At 53.4% G+C, this 24447-nt stretch overlaps 1 protein-coding gene across 1 annotated transcript in view; it reads right to left on the bottom strand.

The window, feature by feature from the left end:
* LOC147098459 (polyunsaturated fatty acid 5-lipoxygenase-like) overlaps window positions 1-24447 on the bottom strand; it is an 83148-nt gene that overhangs the window by 3284 nt on the left and 55417 nt on the right. The window contains exons 10-13 of the mRNA XM_085970142.1: window positions 24212-24390; window positions 19008-19129; window positions 2663-2763; window positions 620-790 (exon numbers count right to left, since the gene is read on the bottom strand). Of these exons, the coding sequence (XP_085826268.1) occupies window positions 620-790; window positions 2663-2763; window positions 19008-19129; window positions 24212-24390 (573 nt within the window). The remainder of the gene's footprint in view (window positions 1-619; window positions 791-2662; window positions 2764-19007; window positions 19130-24211; window positions 24391-24447) is intronic.

Consider the following 24447-nt stretch of genomic DNA (forward strand, 5'->3'; position numbering starts at 1 on the left):
CACTATCTGGAGGACGGTAACATTCTCGGGCTGTTCCTTTCCTTTAGGGAGAGATAGCCCAGACCTTTAGACCCAATTAAGCGCCTTTCGGATTCGGCTACCTCAAACTTTAGTTGAAAGTGAACGTCTGAGAAATACGCCTGATCCGGGGTAGCCCCAAAGGGGTTAGGACTAGTAAATATCCTTTCAGGCTATGTATCTGATCGTCTATATCAGTAATTGGTCCTTATATGGCTACACAGATAAATATATACGAACGTGGACCTGAACATAGTTACTGGCTCCAGTCTCCCAGGTGAGGAAGCCAGGATTCCTCTTCCGATTGCTATCCAGTGACCAGAGGGGAACACACTTGGTGCGAGTTAGGGCACGGGGCAGCAGGGTTTTGGATGAGCTGATGGTTATGGAGAGTGTTGGAATAGTCGAGTCTGGAGGTGACAAAGGCCTGGATGAGGGTTTCAGCAACAGATGGACTGAGGCAGGGGCGGAGACTGAAAGTTGAATTTAAACGGTTTGCAGGTGGTCAGCCGACACGCAGTGTGGACCCCGGGCTGTGTAACACGGTGACCTCTTGCCTGGGGTGTGTTTTGAGTGGCTGGTTATTTGCTCTCTGTCCTACCTCATTGTCCTGGAACTGACTGAGTGCCCACACTGCGCCCAGGTGCCAGCACGACCGCCCTCTGTCGGGTAAACTCTCGATGATGTATTCCACATTCACAACCCCTTTCTCAGAGGGTGGGGGTCGCCGCATTGTTGGCGGAGAGTTCGGGATCCACGAGCACCAGTCATACTTTAATCAAAGAAAAAATACATTTACAATAAAGAATTCATGCCAACTTAAAAATGCTAAAATCCGATTGGTTTCTCCTCTTCTTTCCGGTGATGGGGACGTGATTCAGCCATTCCAAGTGGCTCCAATGAGTTCTTCATCATAGGAGGTGTTTATTTTATAATTGCAACTCCCCACCCTCCCTAACTCCGTGTGACAGTGTCTCTCTCCCTTTCAAACGCCCCAATTGATTTTGTTTCTATGGGGTGGGTTTTAACCGGTGGGTAAGGAGTTAAAATCCACCGGGCGACTTACCCCCGGATTCCGGCACTCCCGATTTTTACCGGCACTTCTGGACAGGTGGTTAAGACACCACCCAAAGCCAGCGAGGTCCTTCTTTACCTGTGCAGTTTGGGCTCCAGCTGCAGTTTAGACTCCAGGCCTGAGTCTCTGATTTCATGGGCTGTCTGAACAGGACTGGGGCATGAACAAGCTCTGAAAATGCTCCTCTGGGCACCCCCCTCCCCCGAGGAAAGTGTAGCCCTCCCCTGCTCCTCCCCCCACCCCTCATTCACCCGCCTCCCCTCCACCCACATGGGCTTCCCGATTTTCCCCGAGGCCGTCAGCAGCTGCGCCCACGCCCCCATTCCGGGCAGTGGACTGGCTGCGTGTTAATGAGGCTGGCAGTTAAATCGCCATGACCTCATACTGCCGCGAGTGGCCAGGAAACTGACCGACTGCCGACCGGAGATCCGCTGGGAGTTAAAAATCAACCTCCGAGTCTCCCTGGGGCAGTATGATCCACATCCTCACCACCCGAGCGAAGCAAAAGCCTGCAAATATACTGGAAATGTGAAGGAGCCCCACTACCCCCCCTCCCCCCCCGCTAACCCCCCCTCCCCCCACTGACCCCCACCCCCCACTGACCAGGCACTGACCCCCCCCACTGACCTCCTCCCCCCACTAACCAGGCACTGACCCCCTCCCCCCACTGACCCCCCCCCACTGACCTCCTCCCCCCACTGACCAGGCACTGACCCCCCCCCACTGACCCCCTCCCCCCACTGACCAGGCACTGACCCCCTCCCCCCACTGGCCCCCCTCCCCCCACTGACCAGGCACTGACCCCCTCCTCCCACTGACCAGGCACTGACCCCTCCCCACTGACCCCCTCCCCCCCACTGTCCCGGCACTGACTGACCTGCTGTGTGTTTCCCGTTTTCATTTTTTGTCCGGACATTTTTCCTGGATTCACCTTTAATGGCTTAGCTCAAATTCTCTGTCCCCTTGTTCTAGATTTCCCTATCAGAGGGAAGCATCGTCCCCCATCTACCCCCCACCCTCCTCATCTCCCAGGAACAGCAGCCTCATTAACCCAGTCTCTCATCGTAACTCAGTCCCTTCACCCTGGGCAATCGTTGCTGGATTTTGTCCAAAGCCAGTGTATCTTTCCGAAGGCCAGGGCCCAAACTCAACACAAAGGGGTGAATTTGGTCTTTAGGGCTGGCACGAAACGTGCGATAGTGAATCGGCAGCTCATTGTACAGACTACGGGTGGAAAATGAGTCATCGCCAAAGACCAATTTCACCCCCAACATTCCGGATGATTCCTGCCCAGTGCTCTGTACATCAGCTGCAGCACCTCCCTGTTTTACACTTTAAGCCTAGTTCTTCAACCTCATCCTTGGGCATGTCCCCAACTCCACTCGGTGCCAGTTTGTGTTCTGCATTGGAGGCGCTATCCAACGCACGGTGTGGTGCTTTACTGGTCTGTATGATTCTCAGTCACACACTGGGGGTGCATTTCCCCTCTGGGCCAGAGACCCCAAGCAGACTGTACAAAACTAGACACAGCACAACGAGGAAATCTATGAATTATGATTAGGTCGGTACCTGTCCGAAGTTGACTGAAGCATGTTGGGCAGAGGTGGTGAATATTATTATGGTCAGATACTCGATCAGCTTCTGAATTGTCTTGATGGTTTTGGGGAATCCTGTAATTAGGAGAGATAATTAATTTTTTAAGCACCAGAACTTTAACGATACTGAGCTCTTGGCCATGTGGTATTAGTGTTGGAACTGCAGATGCATTTTATAAAGATTCTTGGTCTGTTCTAACTGAGGATCCTTTCACAGAGATTTCACACACACAGGCTTACCCATATCTGTATCAGCATGCCATCATAGAATCATCGAAAGTTACAGCATGGAAGGAGGCCATTTCGGCCCATCGTGTCCGCGCCGGCCAACAAAGAGCTCTCCAGCCTAATCCCACTTCCCAGCTCTTGGTCCGTAGCCCTGCAGGTTAGAGCATCCCAAGTGCACATCCAAGTACTTTTTAAATGTGGTTAGGGTTCCTGCCTCTGCCACCCTTTCAGGCAGTGAGTTCCAGACCCCCACAACCCTCTGGGTGAAGAAATTTCCCCTCAAATCCCCTCTAAACCTTCCCCCAATTACTTTACATCTGTGCCCCCTGGTTTTTGACCCCTCTGCTAAGGGAAATAAGTCCTTTCTATCCACTTTATCTATGCCCCTCATAATTTTATACACCTCAATAAGGTCTCCCCTCAGCCTCCTCTGTTCCAAGGAAAACAGACCCAGCCTATCCAGTCTTTCCTCATAGCTAAGATTCTCTACTCCCGGCAACATCCTTGTAAATCTCCTCTGTACCCTCTCTAGTGCAATCACATCTTTCCTGTAATGTGGTGACCAGAACTGCACGCAGTACTCTAGCTGAGTCCTAACTAGTGTTTTATACAGTTGAAGCATAACCCCCCTGCTCTTGTATTCTATGCCACGGCTAATAAAGGCAATCATTCCGTATGCCTTCTTAACCACCTTATCTACTTGGCCTGCTACCTTCAGGGGCCTGTGGACATGCACTCCAAGGTCCCTTTGTTCCTCTACACTACTCAATGTCCTACCATTTAAGGTGTATTCCCTTTCCTTGTTAGCCCTCCCCAAATGCATTACCTCACACTTCTCCAGATTGAATTCCATTTGCCACTGTTCTACTCACCTGACCAATTTATTGATATCTTCCTGCAGTCTACAGCTTTCTTCTTCAGTATCAACCACACAGCCAATTTTAGTATCATCTGCAAACTTCTTAATCATACCCCCTATATTCAAGTCATTGATATATACCACAAAAAGCAAGGGACCTTGTACTGAGCCCTGCGGAACCCCACTGGAAACAGCCTTCCAGTCACAAAAACACCCATCAACCATTACCCTCTGCTACCTGCCTCCGAGCTAGCTTTGAATCCAACTTGACACTTTGCCTTGGATCCCATGGGCTTTTAACTTCATGAACAGTCTGCCATGTGGAACCTTATCAAAAGCCTTGCTAAAGTCCAAATACACTACATCAAACGCAATACCCTCATCTACCCTCCTTGTTACCTCCTCAAAAAATTCAATCAAGTTTGTCAGACATGACCTTCCCTCAATAAATCCATGCTGACTATCCTTGATTAATCTGTGTCTTTCTAAATGAAGATTTATCCTGTCCTTCAGAATTCTTTCCAATAATTTTCCCACCACCGAGGTTAGGCTGACTGGTCTGTAATTACTCGGTCTATCTTTTTCTTCCTTTTTAAACAAGGGTACCACATCAGCAGTCCTCCAGTCCTCCGGCACCACACCTGAAGCCAGCGAGGATTGGAAAATGATGGTCAGGGCCTCTGCTATTTCCTCTTTTGCTTCGCTTAACAGCCTGGGATACATTTCATCCGGGTCTGGGGATTTATCCACTTTTAAAGCTGCTAAACCCCTTAATACTTCCTCTCTCACTATGTTTATTTCGTCTAATATTTCACCCTCCTACCCCAATAGCAATGTCTGCTTCGCCCCTCTCCTTTGTGAAACAGACGCAAAGTATTCATTAAGAACCCTACCGACGTCTCCCGCCTCCACACACAGATTACCCTCATGATCTCTAATAGGCCCTACCCTTTCTTTAGTTATCCTCTTACTCTTAATATATTTATAAAACAACTTTGGGTTTTCCTTGATTTTACTTGCCACTAATTTTTCATGCTCTCTCTTTGCTTTCAATCCTTATAGACGGCAAGGGTGGAATAAAATAGTTGCACATAACAAGACTGATTGTACAAGGAGTGAGGAGAGAGGTTGGTTATAAATGCAGAGGTTATCAAGCATCGAACTCATCTCAAGACCCAACAGAATTCCACTGACGTTCTTCTCGTGTTTCATACAATGTTTGTGTGAATTTTGTGCTCAGGGTGAAGGATTTTGGTGCTGGTGAATATAAGGCTAGAATCTAAGCCAATGCAACACGCCATCCCAGAGTGTGAAAGGACAGTGTGTGACCCACTGTCCCAGAGTGTGAAAGGACAGTGTGTGACCCACTGTCCCAATGTCTGAAAGGACAGTGTGTGACCCACTGTCCCAGAGTGTGAAAGGACAGTGTGTGACCCCCTGTCCCAGAGTGTGAAAGGACAGTGTGTGACCCACTGTCCCAGAGTGTGAAAGGACAGTGTGTGACCCACTGTCCCAGAGTGTGAAAGGACAGTGTGTGACCCCCTGTCCCAGAGTGTGAAAGGACAGTGTGTGACCCCCTGTCCCAGAGTGTGAAAGGACAGCGTGTGACCCACTGTCCCAGAGTGTGAAAGGACAGTGTGTGACCCACTGTCCCAGAGTGTGAAAGGACAGTGTGTGACCCACTGTCCCAATGTCTGAAAGGACAGTGTGTGACCCACTGTCCCAGAGTGTGAAAGGACAGTGTGTGACCCCCTGTCCCAGAGTGTGAAAGGACAGTGTGTGACCCACTGTCCCAGAGTGTGAAAGGACAGTGTGTGACCCACTGTCCCAGAGTGTGAAAGGTTAGTGTGTGACCCCCTGTCCCAGAGTGTGAAAGGACAGTGTGTGACCCCCTGTCCCAGAGTGTGAAAGGACAGTGTGTGACCCACTGTCCCAGAGTGTGAAAGGACAGTGTGTGACCCACTGTCCCAGAGTGTGAAAGGACAGTGTGTGACCCACTGTCCCAATGTCTGAAAGGACAGTGTGTGACCCACTGTCCCAGAGTGTGAAAGGACAGTGTGTGACCCCCTGTCCCAGAGTGTGAAAGGACAGTGTGTGACCCACTGTCCCAGAGTGTGAAAGGACAGTGTGTGACCCCCTGTCCCAGAGTGTGAAAGGACAGTGTCTGACACGCTGTCCCAGAGTGTGAAAGGACAGTGTGTGACCCACTGTCCCAATGTCTGAAAGGACAGTGTGTGACCCACTGTCCCAGAGTGTGAAAGGACAGTGTGTGACCCACTGTCCCAGAGTGTGAAAGGACAGTGTGTGACCCACTGTCCCAATGTCTGAAAGGACAGTGTGTGACCCACTGTCCCAGAGTGTGAAAGGACAGTGTGTGACCCACTGTCCCAATGTCTGAAAGGACAGTGTGTGACCCACTGTCCCAGAGTGTGAAAGGACAGTGTGTGACCCACTGTTCCAGAGTGTGAAAGGACAGTGTCTGACCCACTGCCCCATAGTGTGAAAGGACAGTGTCTGACCCACTGTCCCAGTGTGTGAAAGGACAGTGTGTGACCCCCTGTCCCAGAGTGTGAAAGGACAGTGTGTGACCCACTGTCCCAGAGTGTGAAAGGACAGTGTCTGACCCACTGTCCCAGTGTGTGAAAGGACAGTGTGTGACCCGCTGTCCCAGAGTGTGAAAGGACAGTGTGTGACCCACTGTCCCAGTGTGTGAAAGGACAGTGTGTGACCCACTGTAGCAGAATGTGAAAGGACAGTGTGTAACCCACTGTCCCAGAGTGTGACCCACTGTCCCAGAGTGTGAAAGGACAGTGTGTGACCCACTGTCCCAGAGTGTGAAAGGACAGTGTGTGACCCACTGTCCCAGAGTGTGAAAGGACAGTGTGTGACCCCCTGTCCCAGAGTGTGAATGGACAGTGTGTGACCCACGGTCCCAGTGTGTGAAAGGACAGTGTGTGACCCACTGTAGCAGGGTGTGAAAGGACAGTGTGTGACCCCCTGTCCCAGAGTGTGAAAGGACAGTGTGCGACCCACTGTCCCAGAGTGTGAAAGGACAGTGTGTGACCCACTGTCCCAGAGTGTGAAAGGACAGTGTGTGACCCACTGTCCCAGTGTGTGAAAGGATAGTGTGTGACCCACTGTAGCAGAGTGTGAAAGGACAGTGTGCGACCCACTGTCCCAGAGTGTGAAAGGACAGTGTGCGACCCACTGTCCCAGAGTGTGAAAGGACAGTGTCTGACCCACTGTCCCAGAGTGTGAAAGGAGAGTGTGTGACCCACTGTCCCAGTGTGTGACCCACTGTCCCAGTGTGTGAAAGGACAGTGTGTGACCCACTGTCCCAGAGTGTGACCCACTGTCCCAGTGTGTGAAAGGACAGTGTGTGACCCACTGTCCCAGAGTGTGAAAGGACAGTGTGTGACCCACTGTAGCAGAGTGTGAAAGGACAGTGTCTGACTCATTGTCCCAGAGTGTGAAAGGACAGTGTCTGACCCACTGTCCCAGAGTGTGAAAGGACAGTGTCTGACCCACTGTCCCAGAGTGTGAAAGGACAGTGTGTGACCCACTGTCCCAGTGTGTGAAAGGACAGTGTGTGACCCCCTGTCCCAGAGTGTGAAAGGACAGTGTGTGACCCACTGTCCCAGTGTGTGAAAGGACAGTGTGTGACCCACTGTAGGAGAGTGCGAAAGGACAGTGCCTGACACACTGTCCCAGAGTGTGAAAGGACAGTGTGTGACCCACTGTCCCAGAGTGTGAAAGGACAGTGTGTGACCCCCTGTCCCAGAGTGTGAAAGGACAGTGTGTGACCCACTGTCCCAGAGTGTGAAAGGACAGTGTGTGACCCACTGTCCCAATGTCTGAAAGGACAGTGTGTGACCCACTGTCCCAGAGTGTGAAAGGACAGTGTCAGACCCACTGTCCCAGAGTGTGAAAGGGCAGTGTGTGACCCCCTGTCCCAGAGTGTGAAAGGACAGTGTGTGACCCACTGTCCCAGAGTGTGAAAGGACAGTGTGTGACCCACTGTCCCAGAGTGTGAAAGGACAGTGTGTGACCCCCTGTCCCAGAGTGTGAAAGGACAGTGTGTGACCCCCTGTCCCAGAGTGCGAAAGGACAGTGTGTGACCCACTGTCCCAGAGTGTGAAAGGACAGTGTGTGACCCACTGTCCCAATGTCTGAAAGGACAGTGTGTGACCCACTGTCCCAGAGTGTGAAAGGACAGTGTGTGACCCCCTGTCCCAGAGTGTGAAAGGACAGTGTGTGACCCACTGTCCCAGAGTGTGAAAGGACAGTGTGTGACCCACTGTCCCAGAGTGTGAAAGGACAGTGTGTGACCCCCTGTCCCAGAGTGTGAAAGGACAGTGTGTGACCCCCTGTCCCAGAGTGTGAAAGGACAGTGTCTGACACACTGTCCCAGAGTGTGAAAGGACAGTGTGTGACCCACTGTCCCAATGTCTGAAAGGACAGTGTGTGACCCACTGTCCCAGAGTGTGAAAGGACAGTGTGTGACCCACTGTCCCAGAGTGTGAAAGGACAGTGTGTGACCCACTGTCCCAATGTCTGAAAGGACAGTGTGTGACCCACTGTCCCAGAGTGTGAAAGGACAGTGTGTGACCCACTGTCCCAATGTCTGAAAGGACAGTGTGTGACCCACTGTCCCAGAGTGTGAAAGGACAGTGTGTGACCCACTGTTCCAGAGTGTGAAAGGACAGTGTCTGACCCACTGTCCCATAGTGTGAAAGGACAGTGTCTGACCCACTGTCCCAGTGTGTGAAAGGACAGTGTGTGACCCCCTGTCCCAGAGTGTGAAAGGACAGTGTGTGACCCACTGTCCCAGAGTGTGAAAGGACAGTGTCTGACCCACTGTCCCAGTGTGTGAAAGGACAGTGTGTGACCCGCTGTCCCAGAGTGTGAAAGGACAGTGTGTGACCCACTGTCCCAGAGTGTGAAAGGACAGTGTGTGACCCACTGTCCCAGAGTGTGAAAGGACAGTGTGTGACCCACTGTTCCAGAGTGTGAAAGGACAGTGTCTGACCCACTGCCCCATAGTGTGAAAGGACAGTGTCTGACCCACTGTCCCAGTGTGTGAAAGGACAGTGTGTGACCCACTGTCCCAGAGTGTGAAAGGACAGTGTGTGACCCACTGTCCCAGAGTGTGAAAGGACAGTGTCTGACCCACTGTCCCAGTGTGTGAAAGGACAGTGTGTGACCCGCTGTCCCAGAGTGTGAAAGGACAGTGTGTGACCCACTGTCCCAGTGTGTGAAAGGACAGTGTGTGACCCACTGTAGCAGAATGTGAAAGGACAGTGTGTAACCCACTGTCCCAGAGTGTGACCCACTGTCCCAGAGTGTGAAAGGACAGTGTGTGACCCACTGTCCCAGAGTGTGAAAGGACAGTGTGTGACCCACTGTCCCAGAGTGTGAAAGGACAGTGTGTGACCCCCTGTCCCAGAGTGTGAATGGACAGTGTGTGACCCACGGTCCCAGTGTGTGAAAGGACAGTGTGTGACCCACTGTAGCAGGGTGTGAAAGGACAGTGTGTGACCCCCTGTCCCAGAGTGTGAAAGGACAGTGTGCGACCCACTGTCCCAGAGTGTGAAAGGACAGTGTGTGACCCACTGTCCCAGAGTGTGAAAGGACAGTGTGTGACCCACTGTCCCAGTGTGTGAAAGGATAGTGTGTGACCCACTGTAGCAGAGTGTGAAAGGACAGTGTGCGACCCACTGTCCCAGAGTGTGAAAGGACAGTGTGCGACCCACTGTCCCAGAGTGTGAAAGGACAGTGTCTGACCCACTGTCCCAGAGTGTGAAAGGAGAGTGTGTGACCCACTGTCCCAGTGTGTGACCCACTGTCCCAGTGTGTGAAAGGACAGTGTGTGACCCACTGTCCCAGAGTGTGACCCACTGTCCCAGTGTGTGAAAGGACAGTGTGTGACCCACTGTCCCAGAGTGTGAAAGGACAGTGTGTGACCCACTGTAGCAGAGTGTGAAAGGACAGTGTCTGACTCATTGTCCCAGAGTGTGAAAGGACAGTGTCTGACCCACTGTCCCAGAGTGTGAAAGGACAGTGTCTGACCCACTGTCCCAGAGTGTGAAAGGACAGTGTGTGACCCACTGTCCCAGTGTGTGAAAGGACAGTGTGTGACCCCCTGTCCCAGAGTGTGAAAGGACAGTGTGTGACCCACTGTCCCAGTGTGTGAAAGGACAGTGTGTGACCCACTGTAGGAGAGTGCGAAAGGACAGTGCCTGACACACTGTCCCAGAGTGTGAAAGGACAGTGTGTGACCCACTGTCCCAGAGTGTGAAAGGACAGTGTGTGACCCCCTGTCCCAGAGTGTGAAAGGACAGTGTGTGACCCACTGTCCCAGAGTGTGAAAGGACAGTGTGTGACCCACTGTCCCAATGTCTGAAAGGACAGTGTGTGACCCACTGTCCCAGAGTGTGAAAGGACAGTGTCAGACCCACTGTCCCAGAGTGTGAAAGGGCAGTGTGTGACCCCCTGTCCCAGAGTGTGAAAGGACAGTGTGTGACCCACTGTCCCAGAGTGTGAAAGGACAGTGTGTGACCCACTGTCCCAGAGTGTGAAAGGACAGTGTGTGACCCCCTGTCCCAGAGTGTGAAAGGACAGTGTGTGACCCCCTGTCCCAGAGTGTGAAAGGACAGTGTGTGACCCACTGTCCCAGAGTGTGAAAGGACAGTGTGTGACCCACTGTCCCAGAGTGTGAAAGGACACTGTGTGACCCACTGTCCCAATGTCTGAAAGGACAGTGTGTGACCCACTGTCCCAGAGTGTGAAAGGACAGTGTGTGACCCCCTGTCCCAGAGTGTGAAAGGACAGTGTGTGACCCACTGTCCCAGAGTGTGAAAGGACAGTGTGTGACCCACTGTCCCAGAGTGTGAAAGGACAGTGTGTGACCCCCTGTCCCAGAGTGTGAAAGGACAGTGTGTGACCCCCTGTCCCAGAGTGTGAAAGGACAGTGTCTGACACACTGTCCCAGAGTGTGAAAGGACAGTGTGTGACCCACTGTCCCAATGTCTGAAAGGACAGTGTGTGACCCACTGTCCCAGAGTGTGAAAGGACAGTGTGTGACCCACTGTCCCAGAGTGTGAAAGGACAGTGTGTGACCCACTGTCCCAATGTCTGAAAGGACAGTGTGTGACCCACTGTCCCAGAGTGTGAAAGGACAGTGTGTGACCCACTGTCCCAATGTCTGAAAGGACAGTGTGTGACCCACTGTCCCAGAGTGTGAAAGGACAGTGTGTGACCCACTGTTCCAGAGTGTGAAAGGACAGTGTCTGACCCACTGTCCCATAGTGTGAAAGGACAGTGTCTGACCCACTGTCCCAGTGTGTGAAAGGACAGTGTGTGACCCCCTGTCCCAGAGTGTGAAAGGACAGTGTGTGACCCACTGTCCCAGAGTGTGAAAGGACAGTGTCTGACCCACTGTCCCAGTGTGTGAAAGGACAGTGTGTGACCCGCTGTCCCAGAGTGTGAAAGGACAGTGTGTGACCCACTGTCCCAGTGTGTGAAAGGACAGTGTGTGACCCACTGTAGCAGAGTGTGAAAGGACAGTGTGTGACCCACTGTCCCAGAGTGTGACCCACTGTCCCAGAGTGTGAAAGGACAGTGTGTGACCCACTGTCCCAGAGTGTGAAAGGACAGTGTGTGACCCACTGTCCCAGAGTGTGAAAGGACAGTGTGTGACCCCCTGTCCCAGAGTGTGAATGGACAGTGTGTGACCCACGGTCCCAGTGTGTGAAAGGACAGTGTGTGACCCACTGTAGCAGAGTGTGAAAGGACAGTGTGTGACCCCCTGTCCCAGAGTGTGAAAGGACAGTGTGCGACCCACTGTCCCAGAGTGTGAAAGGACAGTGTGTGATCCACTGTCCCAGTGTGAGAAAGGACAGTGTGTGACCCACTGCAGCAGAGTGTGGAAGGACAGTGTGTGACCCACTGTAGCAGAGTTTGAAAGGACAGTGTGTGACCCACTGCCCCAGTGTGTGAAAGGACAGTGCGCGACCCACTGTCCCAGAGTGTGAAAGGACAGTGTGTGACCCACTGTAGCAGAGTGTGAAAGGACAGTGTGTGACCCACTGTCCCATAGTGTGAAAGGACAGTGTGCGACCCACTGTCCCAGAGTGTGAAAGGACAGTGTCTGACCCACTGTCCCAGAGTGTGAAAGGACAGTGTCTGACCCACTGTCCCAGAGTGTGAAAGGACAGTGTGTGAACCACTGTCCCAGAGTGTGAAAGGACAGTGTCTGACACACTGTCCCAGTGTGTGAAAGGACAGTGCGCGACCCACTGTAGCAGAGTTTGAAAGGACAGTGTGTGACCCACTGCCCCAGTGTGTGAAAGGACAGTGCGCGACCCACTGTCCCAGAGTGTGAAAGGACAGTGTGTGACCCCCTGTCCCAGAGTGTGAATGGACAGTGTGTGACCCACGGTCCCAGTGTGTGAAAGGACAGTGTGTGACCCACTGTAGCAGGGTGTGAAAGGACAGTGTGTGACCCCCTGTCCCAGAGTGTGAAAGGACAGTGTGCGACCCACTGTCCCAGAGTGTGAAAGGACAGTGTGTGACCCACTGTCCCAGAGTGTGAAAGGACAGTGTGTGACCCACTGTCCCAGTGTGTGAAAGGATAGTGTGTGACCCACTGTAGCAGAGTGTGAAAGGACAGTGTGCAACCCACTGTCCCAGAGTGTGAAAGGACAGTGTGCGACCCACTGTCCCAGAGTGTGAAAGGACAGTGTCTGACCCACTGTCCCAGAGTGTGAAAGGAGAGTGTGTGACCCACTGTCCCAGTGTGTGACCCACTGTCCCAGTGTGTGAAAGGACAGTGTGTGACCCACTGTCCCAGAGTGTGACCCACTGTCCCAGTGTGTGAAAGGACAGTGTGTGACCCACTGTCCCAGAGTGTGAAAGGACAGTGTGTGACCCACTGTAGCAGAGTGTGAAAGGACAGTGTCTGACTCATTGTCCCAGAGTGTGAAAGGACAGTGTCTGACCCACTGTCCCAGAGTGTGAAAGGACAGTGTCTGACCCACTGTCCCAGAGTGTGAAAGGACAGTGTGTGACCCACTGTCCCAGTGTGTGAAAGGACAGTGTGTGACCCCCTGTCCCAGAGTGTGAAAGGACAGTGTGTGACCCACTGTCCCAGTGTGTGAAAGGACAGTGTGTGACCCACTGTAGGAGAGTGCGAAAGGACAGTGCCTGACACACTGTCCCAGAGTGTGAAAGGACAGTGTGTGACCCACTGTCCCAGAGTGTGAAAGGACAGTGTGTGACCCCCTGTCCCAGAGTGTGAAAGGACAGTGTGTGACCCACTGTCCCAGAGTGTGAAAGGACAGTGTGTGACCCACTGTCCCAATGTCTGAAAGGACAGTGTGTGACCCACTGTCCCAGAGTGTGAAAGGACAGTGTCAGACCCACTGTCCCAGAGTGTGAAAGGGCAGTGTGTGACCCCCTGTCCCAGAGTGTGAAAGGACAGTGTGTGACCCACTGTCCCAGAGTGTGAAAGGACAGTGTGTGACCCACTGTCCCAGAGTGTGAAAGGACAGTGTGTGACCCCCTGTCCCAGAGTGTGAAAGGACAGTGTGTGACCCCCTGTCCCAGAGTGTGAAAGGACAGTGTGTGACCCACTGTCCCAGAGTGTGAAAGGACAGTGTGTGACCCACTGTCCCAGAGTGTGAAAGGACAGTGTGTGACCCACTGTCCCAATGTCTGAAAGGACAGTGTGTGACCCACTGTCCCAGAGTGTGAAAGGACAGTGTGTGACCCCCTGTCCCAGAGTGTGAAAGGACAGTGTGTGACCCACTGTCCCAGAGTGTGAAAGGACAGTGTGTGACCCACTGTCCCAGAGTGTGAAAGGACAGTGTGTGACCCCCTGTCCCAGAGTGTGAAAGGACAGTGTGTGACCCCCTGTCCCAGAGTGTGAAAGGACAGTGTCTGACACACTGTCCCAGAGTGTGAAAGGACAGTGTGTGACCCACTGTCCCAATGTCTGAAAGGACAGTGTGTGACCCACTGTCCCAGAGTGTGAAAGGACAGTGTGTGACCCACTGTCCCAGAGTGTGAAAGGACAGTGTGTGACCCACTGTCCCAATGTCTGAAAGGACAGTGTGTGACCCACTGTCCCAGAGTGTGAAAGGACAGTGTGTGACCCACTGTCCCAATGTCTGAAAGGACAGTGTGTGACCCACTGTCCCAGAGTGTGAAAGGACAGTGTGTGACCCACTGTTCCAGAGTGTGAAAGGACAGTGTCTGACCCACTGTCCCATAGTGTGAAAGGACAGTGTCTGACCCACTGTCCCAGTGTGTGAAAGGACAGTGTGTGACCCCCTGTCCCAGAGTGTGAAAGGACAGTGTGTGACCCACTGTCCCAGAGTGTGAAAGGACAGTGTCTGACCCACTGTCCCAGTGTGTGAAAGGACAGTGTGTGACCCGCTGTCCCAGAGTGTGAAAGGACAGTGTGTGACCCACTGTCCCAGTGTGTGAAAGGACAGTGTGTGACCCACTGTAGCAGAGTGTGAAAGGACAGTGTGTGACCCACTGTCCCAGAGTGTGACCCACTGTCCCAGAGTGTGAAAGGACAGTGTGTGACCCACTGTCCCAGAGTGTGAAAGGACAGTGTGTGACCCACTGTCCCAGAGTGTGAAAGGACAGTGTGTGACCCCCTGTCCCAGAGTGTGAATGGACAGTGTGTGACCCACGGTCCCAGTGTGTGAAAGGACAGTGTGTGACCCACTGTAGCAGAGTGTGAAAGGACAGTGTGTGACCCCCTGTCCCAGAGTGTGAAAGGACAGTGTGCGACCCACTGTCCCAGAGTGTGAAAGGACAGTGTGTGATCCACTGTCCCAGTGTGAGAAAGGACAGTGTGTGACCCACTGCAGCAGAGTGTGGAAGGACAGTGTGTGACCCACTGTAGCAGAGTTTGAAAGGACAGTGTGTGACCCACTGCCCCAGTGTGTGAAAGGACAGTGCGCGACCCACTGTCCCAGAGTGTGAAAGGACAGTGTGTGACCCACTGTAGCAGAGTGTGAAAGGACAGTGTGTGACCCACTGTCCCATAGTGTGAAAGGACAGTGTGCGACCCACTGTCCCAGAGTGTGAAAGGACAGTGTCTGACCCACTGTCCCAGAGTGTGAAAGGACAGTGTCTGACCCACTGTCCCAGAGTGTGAAAGGACAGTGTGTGAACCACTGTCCCAGAGTGTGAAAGGACAGTGTCTGACACACTGTCCCAGAGTGTGAAAGGACAGTGTCTGACCCACTGTCCCAGTGTGTGAGAGGACAGTGTGTGACACACTGTCCCAGAGTGTGAAAGGACAGTGTCTGACCCACTGTTCCAGAGTCTGAAAGGACAGTGTGTGACCCCCTGTCCCAGAGTGTGAAAGGACAGTGTGTGACTCATTGTCCCAGAGTGTGAAAGGACAGTGTCTGACCCACTGTCCCAGAGTCTGAAAGGAGAGTGTCTGACCCACTGTCCCAGTGTGTGAAAGGACAGTGTGTGACACACTGTCCCAGAGTGTGAAAAGACAGTGTCTGACCCACCTTCCCAGAGTGTGGAAGGACAGTGTCTGACCCACTGTCCCAGAGTGTGGAAGGACAGTGTCTGACCCACTGGCCCAGAGTGTGGAAGGACAGTGTGTGACCCACTGTAGCAGAGTGTGAAAGGACAGTGTGTGACCCACTGTCCCAGAGTGTGAAAAAGACCCACTGTCCCAGAGTGTGAAAGGACAGTGTGTGACTCATTGTCCCAGAGTGTGAAAGGACAGTGTCTGACCCACTGTCCCAGAGTGTGAAAGGACAGTGTGTGACCCACTGTCGCAGTATGTGAAAGGACAGTGTGTGACCCACTGTCCCAGAGTGTGAAAGGACAGTGTGCGACCCACTGTCCCAGAGTGTGAAAGGAAAGTGTCTGACCCACTGTCCCAGAGTGTGAAAGGACAGTGTCTGACCCACTGTCCCAGTGTGTGAAAGGACAGTGTGTGACCCCCTGTCCCAGAGTGTGAAAGGACAGTGTGTGACACACTGTTCCAGAGTGTGAAAGGACAGTGTGTGACCCACTGTCCCAGTGTGTGAAAGGACAGTGTGTGACCCACTGTACCAGAGTGTGAAAGGACAGTGTGTGACCCACTTTCCCAGAGTGTGACCCACTGTCCCAGAGTGTGAAAGGACAGTGTGTAACCCACTGTCCCAGAGTGTGAAAGGACAGTGTGTGACCCACTGTCCCAGAGTGTGAAAGGACAGTGTGTGACCCCCTGTCCCAGAGTGTGAAAGCACAGTGTGTGACCCACTGTCCCAGAGTGTGAAAGGACAGTCTGTGACCCACTGTCCCAGAGTGTGAAAGGACAGTGTGTGAGCCACTGTCCCAGAGTGTGAATGGACAGTGTGTCCCTCCGGGATGGGACCTGCAGTGAAAACATCTGTGTGGACTTCGCAAGTAGTCTGTGGATGATGCTGAAACCGCTATGGCTGAATTGCATAGCGACATAGGGGGAGAAATTGGGTGGAGCGGCAAACGGGGTGCCAAGCTTGCCTGGGCACCAGATGTTGCGCTGCGTTCGGAGCAGCAGCGATCGCCGCAAATTCATCTTGAGCGCCCCAAGAGGGAGACGGGGCGAGGCTCGAGGCGCTCCGCGTCCCTCTTAGGGCGCTGAAACTGAATATCGCAGCGCAACGTGCCGGTCGCGAGTGCCGGCAAAAGAGCCTGCCACCAAGGAGAAGTGCCGGGCTCTCGGGAAACAGCCGGCAATGCCGCGGTGGAGGGGTCAGGAGGCCGGGGACGGAGGTGCTGGCAGGCAGCCGCCGAAAAAAGCGGCCGCTCCGCACCTCCACCTTAACTTGCGCCTCTGCCGGCACAGCAAGGCCCCGTGGACCGGGCGCGGGTAGCGAACGGCGCTACAGCGGTGTTTGCTACCAAATATCGCGATCGGGGCGCTGCGCACACCGATGACGTCATCGGTGGCGGCGCAACGCAACCGGCTAATGCCACCATTAGCGCCCCTGCTGAATATCGCGGGAGGCGCGGCCAGTGGCGCTACAGCCACTGACTGCCTCTTTAGGCGCTAACAGGTGGCGCTACTCACCCAATTTCTTCCCCATGGTGATAACAGATTGGTACTTAACATGGCAAATTGCATAGGCGGAGCAATGAATGCAAACCCAATCCTGAATTAAATTGTTAGATCAGTCGGTGCAATCAGAAGGTGTCACACTGAAACTGTACAGTGCCCGGTCAGACCGCCCCTGGAGTGCTGGGTTCAGTTTCGATCTGGAGGTCCGGAGGCGGCACAGAGAAGGACCACAGCACTGATCCCTCGTATCACAGGGTTGAGTAATGAGGAAAGTCTGGAGAAAATGGGGCTCTCCAACCTTGAGAGGTGGTGACTGAGGGAACCGTGTAAAAGTTTACAAAGTATTAAACAGGACAGATAGAAGGGGCCCAGGGTAAAGCCGGGGCAGCTGGTGGAATTTAGCACAGATCTGAGGAGAACTGCTTCAAGGAGTGAGTGGTCAACACTTGGAATGGTTCTGGGAGGGGAAAGTGCGTCAGAAACCTTAGAATCATTGCCTGGTCAGTTAGAGCTGGACGGATGATCTAGGACAGGCTGTGCTTATCTTGTGATCTTGAAATTGGATAATCAACAATGTTGATGCAGTGACCTAGAATCTGATAAATATGCAGATTGTTTAAAATCTGATAAAGCTTTTTTCATTACTAGGTAGAATTTCCTCTCATGTACCACTATCTCCACTGCGTTCACCTTCTCCTGCTCCGAATCAGAGGGTTCAGATGGGCTAGGCTGCAGCCACAGTAACCAACAGGAAGTGGGCAGTCTGATGAATAAATTCAAACTGGAGGCCAGCTGCAGCCCCGATCCTCTGGCGTACGCTCCCTGTGAGTATGGCTCCCCTTCGGAAGCCGAGGATTGGAGGATCATCCCTATGGTGCACCAGGGAGCTGGAGCTGGAGCTGGAGCTGGAGCTGGAGCTGGAGCTGCAGCTGCCATCAGCACCTCACGTACTCTGGCCACTGTACCAGGCCGCTGCAGTTACTCAGCAGGTGAGTTACCGGCACTGCTGAGCCCTGCCATGTGCCGCAGCAGGCACCTGTCAGATACAAGTGTGGGCAGCACATTGGCTGGGGCAGCTGGGGATTCTTTTTACCAGAATGGTACCAGGGATGAGGGACTTCAGCTTTGTGGAGAGACTGGAGAAACTGGGGCTGTTCTCCTTAGAGCAGAGAAGGTGAAGGGGAGATTTAATAGAGGTGTTCAAAATCATGAAGCGTTTTAATAGAGTAAATAAGTCAAAACTGTTTCCACTGGCAGGAGGGTTGGTAACCAGAGAACTTTTTTACACAGTGACTTGTCGTGATCTGGAATGCGCTGCCTGAAAGGGCGGTGGAAGTAGATTCAATAGGAACATTCAAAAGGGAATTGGATAAATACTTGAAAAGGAGAAATTTGCAGGGCTTTGGGGAAAGAGCAGGGGAGTGGGACTAATTGGAGAGCACGACCCAAAGAGCCGGCACAGGCACGATGGGCCGAATGGACTCCTTCTGTGCTGTATGATTCTAGGAGATCCCCTTGCTAGCCTGAAAAGAAGTGTAGCCAACAAAAGTTGAGAGTTGTGCTGATCGTGGCTGCTGCCAATGCCGTTCCTATGGTGCAGGCAGGCTACAGGTGGCATACGTCCAACACCTGCTCCGTGGGCTCGCCTGAGAGGGGAGCAGCTTCAGGCCATGCCCAGGAAAACGCTTTCGTAATTTGGGACAGGGAAGTGAATTAGCAAGTGTTTGCTGGGGATGCTACAATTAGCCTCAGGACTATGGAGGGGACAAGAGATGAGCTGGTCCTAGGTTATCCAGGGGTGCAGGCATGTAGACTAAAGGCGAGGAAAGGACCCAGCTCCACTGTAAGGCCTTCCACATTTGAATAGACCCCTGATGCCATGGGTCAAGGTTCATACATGGAGAATGGGCATGGTTCAAGGTTCATACATGAAGAATGGGCATGATCCAAGGTTCATACATGAAGAATGGGCATGGTTCAAGGTTCATACATGGGTGCGGTACAAGAGGGGTACCGGTGCCCAGGCCTGTATCTCAGCACAAGTCAACGTGGTCAGAAGAGGGAGATTAACTTTTAAATAGCAGGAAGAACACAATGAGCACTGGGGCTGAGCCTGTCACACTGGAGGGACCCCGTCATTCAACAACATTAACAGAAATTTACCTGAACTTCTATTGTCCTTCAGCCCATAGACGAACACGTCCTTCACAAAGGCCTGTAGTTCAGTGTCCGTTTGAACAGCCTCGTCGTTATCATAATATATGTTTACTACCTCTGTGGTAAAACTGTCAGACAGAAATTAACGTTCAGCAATAATCAGAACAAGAGATGTGAACATTTCACCTGAAGTTTACAGCCACAGATCCAATCTGGAATCTCTTGTGAGTTCCCCACTATTCCTCTGGGTACCAGCGCTGACCCGTCGGGTGCTGAGTGGTAGAGACCAGAAAAGCCTGGGTTAGAGCCCCGGTCTGTTGGAGCCTGTGTTGGAGCCCTGGTCTGTTGGAGTCTGGGTTGGAGCTCCGGTCTGTTGGAGCCTGGGTTAGAGCCCGGGTCTGTTGGAGCCTGGGTTAGAGCCCTGGTCTGTTGGAGTCTGGGTTGGAGCTCCGGTCTGTTGGAGCCTGGGTTAGAGCCCTGGTCTGTTGGAGCCTGGGTTAGAGCCCTGGTCTGTTGGAGCCTGGGTTAGAGCCCCGGTCTGTTGGCGCCTGGGTTAGAGCCCTGGTCTGTGCTAAGCCTGGGTTAGAGCCCGGGTCTGTTGGAGCCTGGGTTAGAGCCCTGGTCTGTTGGAGCCTGGGTTAGAGCCCTGGTCTGTTGGAGCCTGGGTTAGAGCCCTGGTCTGTTGGAGCCTGGGTTAGAGCCCTGGTCTGTTGGAGCCTGGGTTAGAGCCCTGGTCTGTTGGAGCCTGGGTTAGAGCCCTGGTCTGTTGGAGCCTGGGTTAGAGCCCCGGTCTGTTGGAGCCTGGGTTAGAACCCTGGTCTGTTGGAGCCTGGGTTAGAGCCCTGGTCTGTTGGAGCCTGGGTTAGAGCCCTGGTCTGTTGGAGCCTGGGTTAGAGCCCCGGTCTGTTGGAGCCTGGGTTAGAGCCCCGGTCTGTTGGAGCCTGGGTTAGAGCCCTGGTCTGTTGGAGCCTGGGTTAGAGCCCTGGTCTGTTGGAGCCTGGGTTAGAGCCCGGGTCTGTGCTAAGCCTGGGTTAGAGCCCGGGTCTGTTGGAGCCTGGGTTAGAGCCCTGGTCTGTTGGAGCCTGGGTTAGAGCTCTGGTCTGTTGGAGCCTGGGTTAGAGCCCTGGTCTGTTGGAGCCTGGGTTAGAGCCCTGGTCTGTTGGAGTCTGGGTTAGAGCCCTGGTCTGTTGGAGCCTGGGTTAGAGCCCGGGTCTGTGCTAAGCCTGGGTTAGAGCCCGGGTCTGTTGGAGCCTGGGTTAGAGCTCTGGTCTGTTGGAGCCTGGGTTAGAGCCCTGGTCTGGGTTAGAGCCCGGGTCTGTTGGAGCCTGGGTTAGAGCCCTGGTTTGTTGGAGCCTGGGTTAGAGCCCTGGTCTGTTGGAGCCTGGGTTAGAGCCCCGGTCTGTGCTAAGCCTGGGTTAGAGCCCGGGTCTGTTGGAGCCTGGGTTAGAGCCCTGGTCTGTTGGAGCCTGGGTTAGAGCCCGGGTCTGTGCTAAGCCTGGGTTAGAGCCCGGGTCTGTTGGAGCCTGGGTTAGAGCCCTGGTCTGTTGGAGCCTGGGTTAGAGCCCTGGTCTGTTGGAGCCTGGGTTAGAGCCCGGGTCTGTTGGAGCCTGGGTTAGAGCCCTGGTCTGTTGGAGCCTGGGTTAGAGCCCGGGTCTGTTGGAGCCTGGGTTAGAGCTCTGGTCTGTTGGAGCCTGGGTTAGAGCCCGGGTCTGTGCTAAGCCTGGGTTAGAGCCCGGGTCTGTTGGAGCCTGGGTTAGAGCCCTGGTCTGTTGGAGCCTGGGTTAGAGCCCTGGTCTGTTGGAGCCTGGGTTAGAGCCCGGGTCTGTTGGAGCCTGGGTTAGAGCCCTGGTCTGTTGGAGCCTGGGTTAGATCCCTGGTCTGTTGGAGCCTGGGTTAGAGCCCGGGTCTGTGCTGAGCCTGGGTTAGAGCCCTGGTCTGTTGGAGCCTGGGTTAGAGCCCGGGTCTGTTGGAGCCTGGGTTAGAGCCCTGGTCTGTTGGAGCCTGGGTTAGAGCCCTGGTCTGTTGGGCCTGGGTTAGAGCCCGGGTCTGTTGGAGCCTGGTTTAGAGCCCTGGTCTGTTGGAGCCTGGGTTAGAGCCCTGGTCTGTTGGAGCCTGGGTTAGAGCCCTGGTCTGTTGGAGCCTGGGTTAGAGCCTGGGTCTGTTGGAGCCTGGGTTAGAGCCCTGGTCTTTTGGAGCCTGGGTTAGAGCCCCGGCCTGTTGGAGCCTGGGTTAGAGCCCGGGTCTGTTGGAGCCTGGGTTAGAGCCCGGGTCTGTAGGAGCCTGGGTTAGAGCCCTGGTCTGTTGGAGCCTGGGTTAGAGCCCGGGTCTGTTGGAGCCTGGGTTAGAGCCCCGGCCTGTTGGAGCCTGGGTTAGAGCCCGGGTCTGTTGGAGCCTGGGTTAGAGCCCGGGTCTGTTGGAGCCTGGGTTAGAGCCCTGGTCTGTTGGAGCCTGGGTTAGAGCCCGGGTCTGTTGGAGCCTGGGTTAGAGCCCTGGTCTGTTGGAGCCTGGGTTAGAGCCCGGGTCTGTTGGAGCCTGGGTTAGAGCCCTGGTCTGTTGGAGCCTGGGTTAGAGCCCGGGTCTGTTGGAGCCTGGGTTAGAGCCCGGGTCTGTTGGAGCCTGGGTTAGAGCCCTGGTCTGTTGGAGCCTGGGTTAGAGCCCTGGTCTGTTGGAGCCTGGGTTAGAGCCCGGGTCTGTTGGAGCCTGGGTTAGAGCCCGGGTCTGTTGGAGCCTGGGTTAGAGCTCTGGTCTGTTGGAGCCTGGGTTAGAGCCCCGGTCTGCTGGAGCCTGGGTTAGAGCCCGGGTCTGTTGGAGCCTGGGTTAGAGCCCCGGTCTGTTGGAGCCTGGGTTAGAGCCCCGGTCTGCTGGAGCCTGGGTTAGAGCCCCGGTCTGTTAGAGCCTGGGTTAGAGCCCCGGTCTGTTGGAGCCTGGGTTAGAGCCCGGGTCTGTTGGAGCCTGGGTTAGAGCCCCGGCCTGTTGGAGCCTGGGTTAGAGCCCTGGTCTGTTGGAGCCTGGGTTAGAGCCCCGGTCTGTTGGAGCCTGGGTTAGAGCCCGGGTCTGTTGGAGCCTGGGTTAGAGCCCTGGTCTGTTGGAGCCTGGGTTAGAGCCCTGGTCTGTTGGAGCCTGGGTTAGAGCCCTGGTCTGTTGGAGCCTGGGTTAGAGCCCTGGTCTGTTGGAGCCTGGGTTAGAGCCCGGGTCTGTTGGAGCCTGGGTTAGAGCTCTGGTCTGTTGGAGCCTGGGTTAGAGCCCTGGTCTGTTGGAGCCTGGGTTAGAGCCCTGGTCTGTTGGAGCCTGGGTTAGAGCCCCGGTCTGCTGGAGCCTGGGTTAGAGCCCGGGTCTGTTGGAGCCTGGGTTAGAGCCCCGGTCTGTTGGAGCCTGGGTTAGAGCCCCGGTCTGCTGGAGCCTGGGTTAGAGCCCCGGTCTGTTGGAGCCTGGGTTAGAGCCCGGGTCTGTTGGAGCCTGGGTTAGAGCCCGGGTCTGTTGGAGCCTGGAGGCAGTAACTGTAATGTAACTGCCTTAAAAAGCTGGAGCAAAGAGGGCTCCTCCATATTTCTTCAGGTCGCTTATTATTCCCTCCCTCAGGATGCCATCGAATGTTTTACCTCTTGCTGTATGTTTATGTCCCTTTTTATAAATTCTCCAATCCTCGGGCGCTATTCCTGTTTCTCTGAATCCCTAAAGATGCGGTCAGGATTTGCCTGATTTCAGTAATCTTGTCCTTATCCACCCTAATGCAGGAAATTCCACTGGGTTTGGGAATCAGCCTATGATTTTAGCTATTCAAGAAAGGAGGGAAGAGAGAAACCCAGGAACTACAGACCAGTTAGCCTACCATCAGTAGTAGGGAAAGTACTAGAATCTATTATTAGGGAAGTGGTAACAGGAAACTTAGAATATCATAATACGATTGGGCAGAGTCAACATGGATTTATGAAAGGGAAATCGTGTTTGACAAAGATGTTTGAGTTTCTTGAGGTTGTAACTAGCAGGATAGATAAGGGGGAACCAGTGGATGTGGTGTATTTGGATTTTCAGAAGGCATTCAATAAGGTGCCACACAAGAGGTTATTACACAAAATTAGGGCTCATGGGATTGGGAGTAATATACTAGCATGGATTGAGGATTGGTTAATGGACAGAAAACAGAGAAAGAAAGAAAGAAGAAAGAAAGACTTGCATTTATATAGAGAGTAGGAATAAACGGGTCATTTTCGGGTTGGCAGGCTGTAACTAGTGGGGTGCCGCAAGGATCAGTGCTTGGGCCTCAGCTATTCACAATCTATATTAATGACTTCGATGATACAAAGCTAGGTGGAAAAGTAAGTTGTGAGGAGAATGTAAAGAGGCTGCAAAGGGATGTAGACAGGCTAAGTGAGTGGACAAGAACATGGCACATGGAATATAATGTGGAGAAATGTGAAGTTGTCCACTTTGGTAGGAAAAATAGAAAAACAGAATACTTTTTAACAGATAAGAGCATTCAGAGGGACCTGGGTGTCCTTGTACACGCAACACTGAAAGTTAACCTGCAAGTACAGCAAGCAATTAGGAAAGCAAATAATATGTTAGCCTTTATTACAAGAGGATTTGAGTATAAGAGTAAAGATGTCTTACTGCAATTATATAGGGCCCTGGTGAGACCACACTTGGAGTATTGTGCACAGTTTTGGTCTCCTTACCTAAGGAAGGATATACTTGCCATAGAGGGAGTGCAACGAAGGTTCACCAGACTGGTTCCTGGGATGGGGGGATTGTCCCATGAGGAGAGATTGAGTAGACGAGGCCTATATTCCCTAGAGTTTAGAAGAACTCTGGTGACACAGAGGACAGAATGGAGCAGAAGGAGGAGATGGGGTTGAAACATTGAAACGTATAAAATTCTTACAGGGCTTGACAGGGTAGAGGCAGGGAGGATGTTTCCCCTGGAACACGGGGTCACAGTCTCAGAATAAGGCGTCAGCCATTCAGGACTGAGATGAGGAGAAATTACTTCACTCAGAGGGTGGTGAATCTTTGGAATTCTCTGCCCCAGAGGGTCTGTGGAGGTTCAGCTGTTGAGTACATTCAAGACTGAGATCGACAGATTTTTGAGCTCTAGGGGAATTAGGGATATGGGGATAGTGCGGGAAGGTGGAGTTGAGGTAGAAGATCAGCCATAATCGTCCCACTCCCAAACCCCAGGCAATGGGAAAGGAAGCAAGGCTTTAACTTACCCCTGCACAGCATCCCAGACCCTCAGCCCATCGTCCCTGTAGTAATAATAAGGCAGCTCCTCCGTGTTGTCCAATCCCCGCATCTTGATGCCGTCCGGAAAGCAGAGTGATCTGTAGGTGAGCTCCGCCGTGGCGCGCTGGACCAGGCGCACGTGGCCTCCTCCTCCCGTGCCGTTTGCCTGTACACAATGAGATGGCATCAGATGCATGTTCCTCTATACGGGTCAATGGCCATG

This window comes from Somniosus microcephalus, chromosome 29 (genome assembly GCF_052327205.1).
Source record: "Somniosus microcephalus isolate GS21.2 chromosome 29, FLI_Smic_1.0, whole genome shotgun sequence".
NCBI lineage: Eukaryota > Metazoa > Chordata > Chondrichthyes > Squaliformes > Somniosidae > Somniosus > Somniosus microcephalus.